At 34.3% G+C, this 15,344-nt stretch overlaps 1 protein-coding gene across 1 annotated transcript in view; it reads right to left on the bottom strand.

The window, feature by feature from the left end:
- LOC124370798 overlaps positions 1-15,344 on the bottom strand; it is a gene marked incomplete at its 5' end in the record, with an annotated part of 42,572 nt that overhangs the window by 5,405 nt on the left and 21,823 nt on the right. The window contains 8 exons of the mRNA XM_046829093.1: positions 411-560; positions 2,874-2,994; positions 4,711-4,844; positions 6,062-6,208; positions 9,352-9,491; positions 10,132-10,304; positions 12,354-12,490; positions 14,445-14,624. Coding sequence (XP_046685049.1) covers positions 411-560; positions 2,874-2,994; positions 4,711-4,844; positions 6,062-6,208; positions 9,352-9,491; positions 10,132-10,304; positions 12,354-12,490; positions 14,445-14,624 — 1,182 coding nt within the window. The remainder of the gene's footprint in view (positions 1-410; positions 561-2,873; positions 2,995-4,710; positions 4,845-6,061; positions 6,209-9,351; positions 9,492-10,131; positions 10,305-12,353; positions 12,491-14,444; positions 14,625-15,344) is intronic.

The raw sequence follows: 15,344 nt of genomic DNA, 5'->3' as shown, positions 1-15,344 counted from the left end.
ATTGGGTCCCACAATTTTAATTCTTTTATCTGCGTTAGTCCTTTGGCATTATTGCAATTATTGGACACATTTTTGGTTCATTTATTATACAGTTACACTTACCACCTTCATTGCGACACCACAGTCAATATATTAAACTATTATTCACCAAAATACATAGTTAATACTATATATGATCGTCTGAAGAGATCCAAAAAAAGTCGACGACGAGAATAGAGTAGCGAAAGTAGTCAAGAGAAGCGTCCATCTCAGTTAACATATTAAACTATAACACATTCCTATCTGCCGAATACGTAGTTAAAAGTAAAAGCTATGTGTTGGTATATGTTAGATACATATATTTTGTAAAGAGATTTAAAATTCGTGGTTTACTATCTATTTTGAATATTTTAATACCAAACATAACTGACCCGCAGAGCTTGACTCAGGCATCGATGGTAGATCTCAGGGCGTGCCATCAGCAGGTTCACCAGAGCCAAATAGCCCCAGACTTGAGACAACCGGCAGTCCAACAGGTTGGCTTCACTCAATGCCAGTTCAGCATCATCCAAGTCATGGTTCTGTTGCCAATAAGCAAGTTTAGTGGAATAAAATTAGCAGACACACTTCAAGAACGGGCATAAGCTTCGATTGTTGATCTTGTCTTAAACCATCATCCAGTTCACACAGATCAGGACTACATTATTTCACTCAATGCCAATTCAGCATCATCCAAGTCATGGTTCTGTTGCCAATAAGCAAGATTAATGGGATAAAATTAGCAGACACACTTTAAGAACTGGCATAAGCTTTGATTGTTGATCTTGTGATAAACCATCATCCAGTTCTCACAGATCAGGACTACATTATTTCACTCAATGCCAATTCAGCATCATCCAAGTCATGGTTCTGTTGCCAATAACCAAGATTAGTGGAATGAAATTAGCAGACACACTTTAAGAACTGGCATAAGCTTTGATTGTTGATCTTGTGATAAACCATCATCCAGTTCTCACAGATCAGGACTACATTATTTCACTCAATGCCAATTCAGCATCATCCAAGTCATGGTTCTGTTGCCAATAACCAAGATTAGTGGAATGAAATTAGCAGACACTTTCATGGACTGGCATAAGCTTCGATTGTTGATCTTGTCTTAAACCATCATCCAGTTCACACAGATCAGGACTACATTATTTCACTCAATGTCAGCTTTCCATCATCCAAGTCATGGTTCTGTTGCCAATAAGCAAGATTAGTGGAATGAAATTAGCAGACACTTTCAAGGACTGGCTTAAGCTTCGATTGTTGATCTTGTGTTAAACCATCATCCAGTTCACACAGATCAGGACTACATTATTTCACTCAATGCCAGCTTTGCATCATCCAAGTCATGGTTCTGTTGCCAATAAGCAAGTTTAGTGGAATAAAATTAGCAGACACACTTCAAGAACTGGCATAAGCTTCGATTGTTGATCTTGTGTTAAACCATCATCCAGTTCACACAGATCAGGACTACATTATTTCACTCAATGCCAGTTCAGCATCATCCAAGTCATGGTTCTGTTGCCAATAACCAAGATTAGTGGAATTAAATTAGCAGACACTTTCAATAACTGGTTTAAGCTTCGATTGTTGATCACACAGATCTGGACTACATTAACTTACTCGTTACCAGCTTGCATTGGTCCTGTAAAAATTAGTAGCCACAAAACCGATAGTCCATTATTAAGGGCTTCAATATCACAAGTTTGAATCTATTAAGTAAATTTCCTCCACTTTTCCAGCGGTTTTTGCTACCTAAACACATTTGTTGCGGTTTACATTGTGTAACACATCATACGATAGCATAACTATCAGCTTCAAGCCACAGTTTGGCGGAACATATATCTGCTGTCATGATGGGCCACTGCTTCTTTGTTATAGTCTTTGACTTTTTCACCTTAAAATCTATAAGGTTCTTCCTTAGGGCATGAGGAACCTATGTACCAAATTTTAAAGCTCCAAGACCATTTGAGCAAGAGTTAACCGCACAGAGCGTACACAGACAGACAGATGGAAGGACAATGACACAATTTCAATAACTCCCTGTTGGGTCTTTAATAAAGGTCTCACCTATTAATAGACCCATACGAGCTAGTCTATATAAAAATGAACGTTTATCTGTATGTCCTTTATAGAATCGTAAACTATTTGACCGATCATTATACAAATTTGTATGTATATGTATTTTTCCACGGAGAAGGTTTATATGCTATGCCCATTGATGTAACTCGCCACCAGGCAGCACTGCAAAAATAAACGTTTTCAAAGTGCCTGCACATTATAAACTGCAATTACAAAACAGTTACGTATATTAAATAGCCAAACACTATTTGAAGGCGTCAGGTTTTGATGTATATTTTTCTTTAAAATAAATTTCTGGTTGAATTTAAAGCTTGAGTGTTAGACCACATAATAATAAAATACATGTGTGTGTACAATGGCTATAAATATACACTTTTGACAGATTTTCTTGATTGTAGCAACAAGGCTAACTCTACATTGACATAAATATAATTCACTTGAACCAGAAGTGCTCATATACGGGCAAAGTTTATGAAAAGCAGGCAAAGCCGTGGGAAACAGCTAGTGCATTATAAATTGACTACCCTCCGAACAACCAATTCAACCATTGAATAAACCCAGCAGAAAAGTATCCTTCTTTTCGAATTCCTTTATTACATATAAAGTTTTGTGGGTTATTGATTATGTGGCAGCAAATTTTTCACTAATCTAGTAATTATGATAAATTTGTAATACTATATAACATACCAACATCCGAATTATCAGTAAATGATGGTGAAAATATTAAGAACATCTCGTCACTACTAAACACGTTATTTATGCCTCACCAAGAAGGCTGTAACACCAAGCCCAAGCCAAGAGAGAGGTGTTGGACTGTTGGAGCAGATATCCAGGTAGTAAGCATGGGCCTCTTGGTGGTCACCTTCACTCAAGAAGATATTCCCCAGTCTGTAAATGACATACTCTATCAACATGGGGATCGAAATGGTTACTGTTGGTAAAAAACAAGCTTTTAAAACATCACGTAGCTCTGGTAGGAAGAGTTGATCAGTTAAATTTTGAGTTTAGCTCCAGTTCACCTTCCTTTTATTGCAGCATCTGGTATCTGACACTGTCTCAGACTGGACTCCTGGAATCTGGAGTCATGTTCGTCTGAAGAGATAAAAAAAAGTCGACGACAAAGAAGCTCAAAACGAAACATTTTTACTTTTTAGATCTGCAATAAAAGGAGGGTGAACTGGAGCTAAACTCAAAGCTTTTAAGGTTAAGAATTTTTTAATATTATAATTACTTAAGTAATTTTATAGCATGTCAGTCTTAGACATTATCTGTACAGCATGTGTAAATATCCTGAGCCTGAATACCCACATGCAGCAGTTAAATATAAATCAACCACTGACTGACTGCCAAATGTAATAAATAATATCGGAGAACTGATAAAAAGATTTCCATTTGTTTTGGTTGTACAAATATAAAATTCAGTTGTGTATATTAGACATTACTGCTAAACACTATCTTCTTGACTATTCAAACAGTTAATGCCTTTAAAATATGCCCTTTTTATCCCATAAAAGATTGATTTTAAGGCACAATCTTATCATTTTTCCACAGCATTATCTAGAATATTAGTAAAATCTTCCGGATGCAGATAGAGACTAAAGGTAATATAGACATGTTTACAAAGATGAGGATGTATTACAAAAATGAATTGTTAATGCTTTTTGAATAGTGCAAGTCAAATCCATCTACAATGAAACACAAAAAGTTGTTTTCTTCCTTTTTTCCATACTATCCAAAATGGCGTCAGAATTTAATTTCTGTGAAAAATTCACTATTTAAATTGTTTTGAATTATAATTTGTTTTGTTAATATAGCTGTTTATGTTGTAAATCTCGTAGCTATTCATGTTATAAATAAATAAATATCAGATATTTCAAGAAGTCATAAATTTGCCAAACAGTTTCATTAAAATCTGCAAAGTAGTTTTCCAGGAAAAAGTTATTCAAAGTAAAAAACATTTTTCGTTCCAGAAATAATTTTAAACCGTACTTTAAACCACATGTTGCTATGTTTAAAGTGTTCAATATCGGTTTAAATTAGTAATATACATTCCCAAAATTCTAGGTGTGTAAATAATTTTCATAAAATCTCCCGAACCTTTCGCTGCTTAAAAGCAGATAAAATCTCTGTTCTGTAAGTTAAAGCAAGTTTTGAGCCTTCATCGTTATTAGAACAAAAAACTGAACGGCAGAAAAATAGATCAGAATCTAATGCCTTTTTCTCCAGTGAAAAGAGATAAAACTTGTAATATGAATGTTTCCAAATTCGGCCTTAATGTTCATCTTAAACTTGACTGGAACCAAAAATAATGTTAGCTTTATAAGACACCATACTATTTTGCGCTACCCTGATAATTTTTAACTCTAACTCATTTTTTGAGACACACTGTAGGCCATATTTGGTAAAAATCAATAGGATCATTTTATATCTGAAAATTAATGCGCACATACAGGTTGAGAGATTTCATACGGAGCTCGGCCCGACGATGCGCAGTAGCCTATGTTTAATATTATGTATAAGTATGGGGATAAAAGTAAAAACTTTATTTTTCAAAATGAAAAAATTATTGTTATGAGTTTTTTTTTAGTCAAAATAGTGGGCTACCTTAGTTTAACCAGATGATGGTTTTCATCAGTGATCTCACATAAGTTGAAAGCAAATTGGAAGGCTTCTTTCGCTTCAGTAAAGAACTTCAGTTTGTATAAGTTGTGGCCTTTCAGAAACCACAGACGATCTTCCTGTGTACAAAACACTATAAAAGTAAAAATTTAGGAACAAATTATGGAAGTAGATCAATAAATTAACTAGTACATGGGACTATTAGTCATGTGGATGTCAACAACATACAAAAACTGAAAAAAAAAATATAATAATATAATATAAAAATATTGTGACGGAATATTAACATGTTGACTGCGGCAGACACTTACCTACATTGACATCGTAAAAGTTGGTTAGACTATCAAGTATAGAGACAGTGAAGATGTTAAGAGGCAGTTTTGAGATGAAAGTAAAGAACTAAATAGACAAAAAATTTTCTGCAATTATAAAAATATCAAAAAAACTTCCACTTCCCTAACATCTACATTTGTTACATTTCCCTCTTCCCTTTATTTTTAACTTTACTAAACCAAAAGTTTCAACGGTTTTGTGAAAGGATTATAAGGTACATTACATACAGGGTGTATATTAAGTCCTGATACACCTGGATATATTTCAAACGGATTGTAAAATCTTCACAATATATATTAAATTTTTTTTGGACTTTATGAAGGACAAACATATTCCCCCCTTTTTAAAAGGGGGTAGAGGGGGGTTACTTTAAATTTTTAAATTGCAATCCCTATCTTGTGACATGTCATTTGAAAGTTAAATTACAAAAAAAAAACACAATGACATGAACAAAATATCTCTACGACGATCCTAGAAAAAGTTATAGGCAAACAACCCCTTACATCTAAGGGTGTAAATTAAGTCCTGATACGCTTGGATATATTCCAAACAGATAGAGATATCAATGTACAACCTTTACCATACTTACTTTTTTGTTTTTTTTAGGGTAATAAAAATGTTAACCCCTTTACAAAGGGAGGTTGAAGGGAATAACTTTAAATTTTCAAATTTCAACCCCTATTTTGTGACATGACATATTAAAGGTATATTCAATAGAAACACAATGATGCCAAGAAAACACCTCTATGATGCCGTTTCTAGCAAAATTTCTGGGCAAACAACGCAAAAATTTCAAGTGATCACCGTTTTTCCCCCTTTGAAAAAGAGGGGGGAGAATATTTTTATCCTTCATAAGGTCCAAAAAATATTTTAATGATATTTATGGTCATTGTCAGGAAGAGAGTTATTCAACATTGAAATTATATAGGAGAGAATCACTTCTACTTCTAATTAAAAACAATCACATTTGATGCAAAATCTAATACAGTTTACAATACCACACCTCCCAGTCTATCTTGAGGGCCTCCTCAATGTGGTTGAGGCTGTCTCTGTATCTGCCCTGGTAGTAGTGGCATACTGCCAAGTAGTACAGGTAACCAATTGTGCGACCATGCTGCAACAGGTCGTACGACAGAGCCAGTTCCGCCAACTGTCAACCAAAATCGAATATAATAGCACAAAATAAATTAGAAATAAATATCCAAGAATTGGGTTTAAGTTTTAATAAGTCAAATTATCTTTAATAACAAGATGTGAGTATTAATCACCAAGTGTACATTATTGAGATGCCCTGCTGTCAACAGGCAGACAATCATACAGAAGAGAAATTTTCACACACCCCGGCAAACACAAGAGAAATAAAGGTGCCAACCTGTAGAGAGGCAGGCTTCAATGACACTCAGCCAAATCTCACGGATGGTCATGTTCCATCATAGAACTCATTCTTGAGTACATAGCAATGAAGTGACATGCTAAATTTAAAGTCAACATATGATAAAGAAGTGATCTTGGGACAGTTAGTCTACATTTGTTGCCTTGACATTTATATATATATTTGATGTTGTACTCTATATTCTCAAACACCCTGAACCTCTGAAGACATACAGACAGACATATGTATAACACCAGAAATAGAGAAAATATATCCATAAATTTTTATAGACTTAAAAAAACTATTAATAGTCACACAGTGATCGCTTTGAAAATCTACACTCTCTCTTTAAGACCACTTATCTCTAAATATAGTTATAACGAATTTAAACCAAAAGTTTGTTCCTGGCTTTAAGTCAATCCATTTTATTCATTCAAAGAATTTTTTGACTGTGGAACTGTTAGTTTTTAGACATAACCTATTCAGTTTAATGATTAGATTTTAGATGTTAATGTCATATGTTTTTTATACAGACTACATTAGAAAATCAATCAATGTTATATAATTCTGTTATTGTAATATTTGAGGCTGTGTTGGGTTTACTTGTTATTTGTTATTTATTTATTTGTTATATTCCTGTTTTGTTTTGTTATTTATTTATTTAAATTTTAAAATAATATTTAAAATGTGGCGTGACTGTTTTGGAAAGCTTTTTGACAATAAACATATTCTTATGTCATATGATTGTACTCAGTTTATTAACAAATTTATTTATTGTTGTGAGTTTCTTGCTGTAATCATGGTAACCCACAAGACCAATGTAAAAATATTTAATAACTCTCAGTGAAATCCCATGGAGTGACATGCACCATCATTAACCCTTTCCGGGTCAGGCGCGGCAATATATAGTCGCCTTGATATTCGTCGTTTTCTTAAATAAATACGACGTCAAATGATTAAAGGTTTATGGTTTTTTATTCCCGGGTATATTTGTAGATAACTAATATGAATATCACTTTTATTTTGGAGGTCTATGCATTTTTATTTCTTAATTGTCACATGACATTATCAGCTGACTCGATCTATTGTTGTTAATTCTTTATGCTTTAGTGTAATCGTACTATTGTATGCTGGATTCTTCTTCATTATTTTATTTTGTGGTTGTAAATATTAGTAGTGTTAGTAGTTACCTGCTTAGCTATTGTATGTAGTAGTTACAATGACTGACAATTTGCGATCTCACAGGAGTGAAATTGTAAGTAGCATATTTGTAAATAGAAAAAGTGTAAATAAATTTCAAATAAAATTGTGTAAATATTTCTTGGTAAATAGTGTTTTTTAACTGTATTGAAACTGTTTATGGATCCTACAATCATCTGTTTACCGATACATCCATAATGTGAATATTTATTTTAAGTTTCTTGCAGTTGCTTTATCACTTGTTGTGAAGTACAATTATGCATATTTATACAAAATGTGTCATAAAAAATTTATTTATGAGAGAAATAACACAAAATTTTGTATGGTTGTTCCTTTATAAATGTACAATATAATAAAATAGCTTCCCACATTAAAATTATTTTTCCTTCTTTAGTTATTTACAAAAAAAATTAAAATTGTTGTATGTAATCTATTAAAACATTATTTTTTTAAATTTTAAATTACTTAAAACTACATATATATATATATTTTTGTTGATAGTATATATCTATACGAGTAATTTGGTGCAACTTTTAGGTCATTCTCTAATTTTTATGAAAAGTTATAAATTTTAATCTAAGAGACTGCAAAATCGCCAATTTTAGCCTGGCACTTTGGACTAGTCACAAGGGGATATGGTATGTGAAAAAATTTTGCAACATCTCATATTAATTTGGTCCTGGCCCTGAAAGGGTTAAGCTTAATGTTGCGGTCGGTTTGTTCTTGGGATATTGTCCGAAGAGACAGACAGAAATGAATTCTTTCAGCCTCTTGAATGATAGACTTCACTAACGTTCAACCAGTGATTTATGATTATTTTCTTCTTCTTCAAAATTTAGTTTAGAATATTTTTACTCCCCATTTATTATTTTCTGATGTTGTGGATGAATTCCAATTCTTATATACCTGGCATCTATTGAACCAATTTAGAATTGAATATAGCTGAAGAAGGGCACTTTTCAACTCATACAAGTTTTCCCCATATTTTTTTTGTTGGTGAACTCGAGCCCTGATTGGTCAACTAAACCTGCAGCTGGTGTTCACATGTTCATATGCACAAAATAAGCCAGTTGGAAAAATTTATCATTCAAAAGAAATAGAAGAGATACATGTCTTTGTCGGATAAGAGTATTGGCCAATGTGACATGTTTAAAAACAATTAACTTTACATTAAACAGTTATAGTGCTTTTAAAAAAAGGTTATTTGCTTATAAAACTACCATAAAATGTTATTACTAATCAAAATTTTGAGTTTGATACCAGTTAAGAAAAGGTTGTGATCACCTATTATAAATTTTATTATTTTTTCAAATAGTTGAATAATTATTTAATGAATTTAGTTGCTCGTTTTAGATTTAGAACATTCCAAGTTGTGAATATTTATTATTTTCAAACTGCCAAATAATAAACAGCAATAATAAAAAATACTGTTTCCCGATAACTTAAATTGTTTCTTGCTGATCTTAATCCTTTATAATTACTTATTCTGTATTAATAACCAATCTCACAACATTGCAACTGCCATATGTCCGTTCCCGATCTTGGTTTGAATGTGGTGAAGTTACACTTTACAGAAAAATTCGCCTTTATTTATCCTGTTCAGGTAGTGTTTCAAACCAAAACATGTTCACCGTTGTTCTATAAAACATGTTGGATCCTGAAAAAAATCGATTTAGGGGCTAGCACTGATGTGGTTAACATTAAGATCAACTATTATTCACCTCTGGGAAAGAGAAACGTATTAAGTTCACTGCAGTGATGAGGAAGATCCTCTCCTTCTCCACCATTTCTGGACACCAAACCAGCTGAGGACCTGTATGCTTGATGAGCTGCATGGATACAACCTCCATACACCTTTTCCCTGCTCAAATAAAAGTAATAAGTAACTGCATTAAACAATATTTTTGACATACAACTTTGTTTTTGTTCTTAAATTCCAATGTGATGATGAACAGGCCTTTTATGATTGTACTGACCACAGAATTTCATGTAGTCAATTAGTAATATAAAATATTTATGTGACCCATATTCCATAAAAAATTGGATGATCTGATGATGGTTGAGCTACAAATGGCAGAGGTCAAAATCATAACTGTGACAGGAATGTGTCTGTACTGTACTCTTTGTGCTTTTCTTTATTTTGTTCTTAAGATTCTTGTTTATGCAAGAGGCCCATTGGAGCTGGATGGAAACGGATAAAAGGGAATGGCTTCTCGTTAAAAAGAAAACATTAGATTCGTGAGAACTTTGGATTACTTGTTCAGCCCCCTTTCTAACGAACAACAAATCTGATATAGTAGCAGAATATAATGTCGCAATCTTTTCATCTCTAATACAGTTATATATCTCCATAATGTAACGTGTTGTGAAGGAACTGTGTTTCTCTGTGTGGAAACTTACAAGATTGTTTATGTTGTTTTTGTGACTTCCTTTGTTTCATTCATTTCACTCAATGCAGCAACAACTACATAAATTAAGTACTGAATAAAAGCAAATCTAACCGTTCAGCAATTCCGCATTGGCTTCGTCCAACTGATTCATCTGCTTGTGGAACATGTGTAGAATCAGCCAGCTGTCCATGGCGTGAGGGTTAAATGTGACAGCTGCTACAAGAAATATTTCAGCTGTTGTGAAGTCTTCAGTCAGCCAACTCAACAGTCCGAGAAATGAAAGCCTACAAATTCGTGAAAAACATTAAATTTTGATTTAACTATTAAGATAAAACTGTGACTGGAATATCTAAAGTAGCATATCCACTTATGTCTATAATATCAAACGCTTATCCTTTGATACCACTATAGATCAAGAGAGATATAAAAAGGTTTTTGAGATCACTTTAAAAGATTGTATTAATCTGTCAAGCTTCAGAGAAATTAGCCTAGAAAATGTAGTAAGAAATCGCTGCTATGTACTTCAAACATAAAGAAGAAAGAGTTAACATGTTGATTGTTAAGAGAGATTACCTATCATAACTCAATATAGACCAGCAGTAAATGTGCTAAGGTAAACTGAACTTTTTTGAAAAATCTTGTATTTCAGCCTAAACCAAAACTCTTTTGTTCTATTTAACCTTTGTGCTGCTTCCTGAGTGGCAGGATATTCTGGATGAGTAAGGTTAGGGGTGACCCAGCAGGAATCACTTCTGGCTGGGTTATGCCTTCCAGTTGAACCTACCACTGGGTACAGCAAAAACCGATGTGTTACTTAAATCTGGGCAACCTCATGGATGCCCAGGAGCGGCACATCACTAACCGCAAATGTCGAGATTCTGGGGTTCAAGGGCAATTCGGTAGGTCTAATCTACTGCGGGAGATGACTGTAGAAGTTGGTGGGGTTTGTTCCCTAACCTCAGAGGTTCTTGCTAGCCTCAACAAGAGTGTGTCACCCCTGCATACTTTGACTGGAGAGGCTGGTTCAGAGCTGGCCTCCCCTTCTTCCGGGGAGACATGACTTTGAGATTAGTGCCCTAATTCATCCTCGTGGATCTCGATAGGAGGCGGCCACTATCCCCTAACCTTACTCATCCTAAATATACTGTCACTCCGGAAGCAGAGCTAAGGTTATTATAGGACTAAGTGCAATTTATAAGCTTCTTGTCCTAAGAGAACAAAATAAAAAAAGGTTAGGGGTAAAGGCCGGCTCCTGTCGAGATCCTTGAGGAAGGATTTTGGGCATTAATCTCAGTCATGCCTTCCTGGAAAAAAGGTGAGGCCAGCTCTGTACCAGCCTCTCTAGTCAAAGCAGAAGAGAGTGGTACGTCTTTATGTTTTGGCTAGCAACCCTTTAACACTTAGGGAGCCCCACCAACTTCTACAGTCATCTCCCGCACTAGACTAAACATATCAATCTCCCTTACATCTCAACATTTGCGGTTAGTGATGTGTCGCTCCTGGACATCCATAGGTTGCCCAGATTTAAGTGACACATCGGTTTTTTTCTGTGCTCAGTGGTAGGTTCAACTGGAAGGTATAAACCAGCCAAACGTAAACCCTCCTGGGGATTGCAAGTGCATGTACACATAAATGTAATGTGTGACATCAACAATTGTGAGAACTCTTAAATGTTTTGCTCATTGGCCATTCATTTTATATGCATACATTTTAACATAGTAAAGTAAAAGGAAATGGAAATGGTAAAAATAATTATTTCAATATATGAACCAGTATTACTACATAGTGACTCATCTTCTCTGAGCATAATAAGAGAGACTATAGAATAATATTGAGTATTTTCTGGACATATCTCATATTTATTATAAAATTATCATTTATAATTTTAATTTGTGTGTTGTTAGCAAGATTCTCAATTATTGAAAATGAGAGAATGGAAAAAATAGAATGAAAAATATAAAATGTATTATTATTTGCTGATTTTGAGTTTAATTCCAGTTCCAGGGATCCTATGTGGGGAGTTTAGTTTTGAGCTTCTTCGTTCTTCATCGCCAACTGTTTTTGGATCCCTTCAGACGAACATGACTCCAGATTCCAGGAGTCAAGTCTGCAACAGCAACAGATCTCAGTTGCTGCACGGAAGAGAAAGGTGAACTGGAGGTAAACTCAATATAAACATTGAATCAACCCATTCCACCAAAGCTGCATTATGTGTAATATTATTAAATGTTTTTAATCTTACTTTTAAATCACCTCTACAAACAGAACATCTGTTTGTTACTCTGTCAAGAGAGAAAACGTTTGTGTAAAAAGGATGTTCTCAGATTACTTACGCAGGGATGTAAGTGGGCTCAATAGAGATGGCTTCTCTAGTGCATTCTCCAGCCTTCTCAAACTCCAGTTTCTTGACCCAAAACTTAGCGTAATCCACCCAAAACTGAGGATCAGCCTTTTCAGTCTTGTCTAACCTCTGCATCCAACAACTTTTGTTAGTCATTAACTTTTGTGTATGCAATTAAACATATTTTTAATGGATCTTAACGCTTTCAAAAATACAAAACTTTGAGTGAGCCTGCGCACAAACAAACCTTATATTTTCGAGAAACATATACCTTTTAAATGGGTTTTACATGTACCCATGAACAAATAAATCCGTGTTCAGTATTTATAGAACAATTAATTGAAGTAATAATGAATCTGAGATATTTCCTCTCTACTTGTAGTGAAAGAATATTACTATTTCACTAATTAAAATGAAAAACTAATACATATAACAGTGAATTTACTTTATACTCCAAAGAAACATTGAAATAAAATAAAATGGATAGCAAAAGAAAATAATTATAAGGACATACTGAATTGTAAAGAGCTCATGTTTTATATCCTTTAACGGAATCTTTGTAAATATAAATAAAGCAGATTAACGAGAGTAACAGATATACTTGCCGTACTGTGATTGAGACAATAAATGATTTTAAATGGAAATATTTACCAGGATATATCCTGGGGTCACTAATCATTACAGGGATAAATCCTCATCTCTGCACTAAATCCCATCTGATAAAATATAGTAACTTCAACAGGAATTTATATTCAACCTTTCTCTCCTCCAGTGGTGAGGTGTAACATTTATAAAATTTAAAATAATATAAACACTTGTAAAAGAAGTTATGTTAACACCGGTGAGAGACCTTTCAAGTGAAAAACTGCCAAGCCACATTTACACGCAACTTTCTTCCGCAAAAGCACCAGTCCAAAGTCCACCTGTGCAAGCCTAAAGAGTCAGCTGGGAAACCTGAAGCCAAATCACCCATAATTCAACTAAGGGAAGGCGTGAATATACCGTATATAAAGGAAGCAGGTTCCTTCTTCTACGCTATTACAAAAGCACATCTGATTCTCATTTAGTGTAATAATCTACTCCACTGTCAACACGGTCGGATCAAACTGTGTTATTGAGGCTAACTCATCTCCCAACCGAGTGCGTCGTCCACCTGTTTAGCTGCATTCGCCAATTTGAACAAGCCATTTTCAACCGTAAGTCTTTTCACGCCATGCACCTATGCTGTGTTCGTTTACTATTCTGTCTAATAGTGGCTTTTGCTATGGTTTCTTCATCTTGTTTGTGAGTGATACTATTATTTTGTTAGTAATTAACATAAAGTGTGATTTATTAATGTTTGAATTGTAGTAATGCCAATGGGGCAGTGTAACAGGTAAAAAGGTTATTGTGAGATAACCAAATCAAACAATATCGAGCGTGGCTGCTGCTTGAATGGGTGACCGCTGAGCAGTCCTGTCCTTGCAAGCAGCCCGCTTGCCCGGCCATTCGGAAATCACCGAAATCACTGCTTCTTAGCCCTAACGTTGCCAGGTGAAATAAGATATTTAGTTCACTTTATTTTTTTTTTATCCTGAGGGAAAAAGGCGGTTTGTCCCCGTGCTTAGTCCTAAAAAGGACCTTTGCACTTCCCTTACTAATATTTGTGTCCTCAGAATCTGAGAATTTTACAGAAAGCCGATCATATTAGAGGGCTCCTGTTCTCTGATGTCCTTAGGGAGGAAATATTCTCCTAGGAATATTTCCTGAATTTTTGATATGGCAGAACAATTTATCCAAATATGCTCCGTTGATTCCTCCTCTTCTCCGCAGAGTCTACATTCGTCAGTCTGGCTAAGGCCCACCCTCATAAGATATTTCCTAAGGGGGCCACGTTTTGTCAACATATCTAATATAATTTTACTTTACTTTAGTAATATTATTGTACAATTAAAACAAAAACAGGTCAGGAACACTAATACCAAGTGTCATAACTGTACGAGGTAAGCAAAATACTCACATTAGGATAAATTACAAGAACGTACCTGACAGAAATGTGAAATAAAAATGACCACTAAGCAAGAAGAATAGTAAAACAGTTAACCTGTAACAAGTATTCTTGAGCTTTCTCATAGCGATCCTCCTCCATAGCCTCAATCGCAAAGAACAATAGGCTATTGTTGGAGACCACCACATCATACTCCTCAACATCGATGCAACATTTGGAATTCACAACACAACACATCTTGGACACCAGGCTTGAGTAGATGTCAGTCAGGTTTTCCTGTAAAAGAGTGGTGGTAAAGAAGTCAACAAACGAAGTAGTGTAGCACTCATCTGCACTTATAATACATTAAAATAAATAGAATTCACCATTTCTTTGGCTTTTCAATTATACCCGCATTTCTTAAACAGTTTTTCATACCAATACACTGACACAAAATTTCTCTTACCTGCTTGTATAATTCAAGAAGTTATTCGTCAAATGAAAGGTTCCACTTGTTTTTTTTCACAATATATAGATTGTATAACAGAAATGTTTCTAGCCATTAGTGCAGGTTTCTGAAGCACCTTTGGTGCTGCCCCATGTTAATGGGGACTGATGAAATACATCTCTAGAGTAAAATATCAGAATACTGATACGTAAGAGTATCAGAATTTACTTTCATATTATTGTGTTTGTATAGAAAACTGTTTAAAAAATGTGGTCTTATAAATGAAAAGACCACAAAAGTTTGATAACATTTGTTTTACTAAGATGAAGAAATATAATTCCTCTCTCATTATTTTACTTATTTTGTAAGTTTTTTATATTTGTTGTTCTTTTGTCACACATTTTTTTTTTGTTACTTCCAAAGGACTAAAAGTACAAGTTTGCAAATCGGTTAGATGAAACAGCTGAGATATGCTTTTAAAATTTGTTATGGAGACTGTCTTAAAACCTTGATAGTCCACAACATGCGTGAGAATTTCTACATCTTTATTTTTTTAAGGTTTTTTGTTT

The sequence above is a fragment of the Homalodisca vitripennis genome, unplaced genomic scaffold, assembly GCF_021130785.1.
Source record: "Homalodisca vitripennis isolate AUS2020 unplaced genomic scaffold, UT_GWSS_2.1 ScUCBcl_513;HRSCAF=2684, whole genome shotgun sequence".
NCBI lineage: Eukaryota > Metazoa > Arthropoda > Insecta > Hemiptera > Cicadellidae > Homalodisca > Homalodisca vitripennis.
This window is presented reverse-complemented; position numbering and strand designations above follow the sequence as displayed.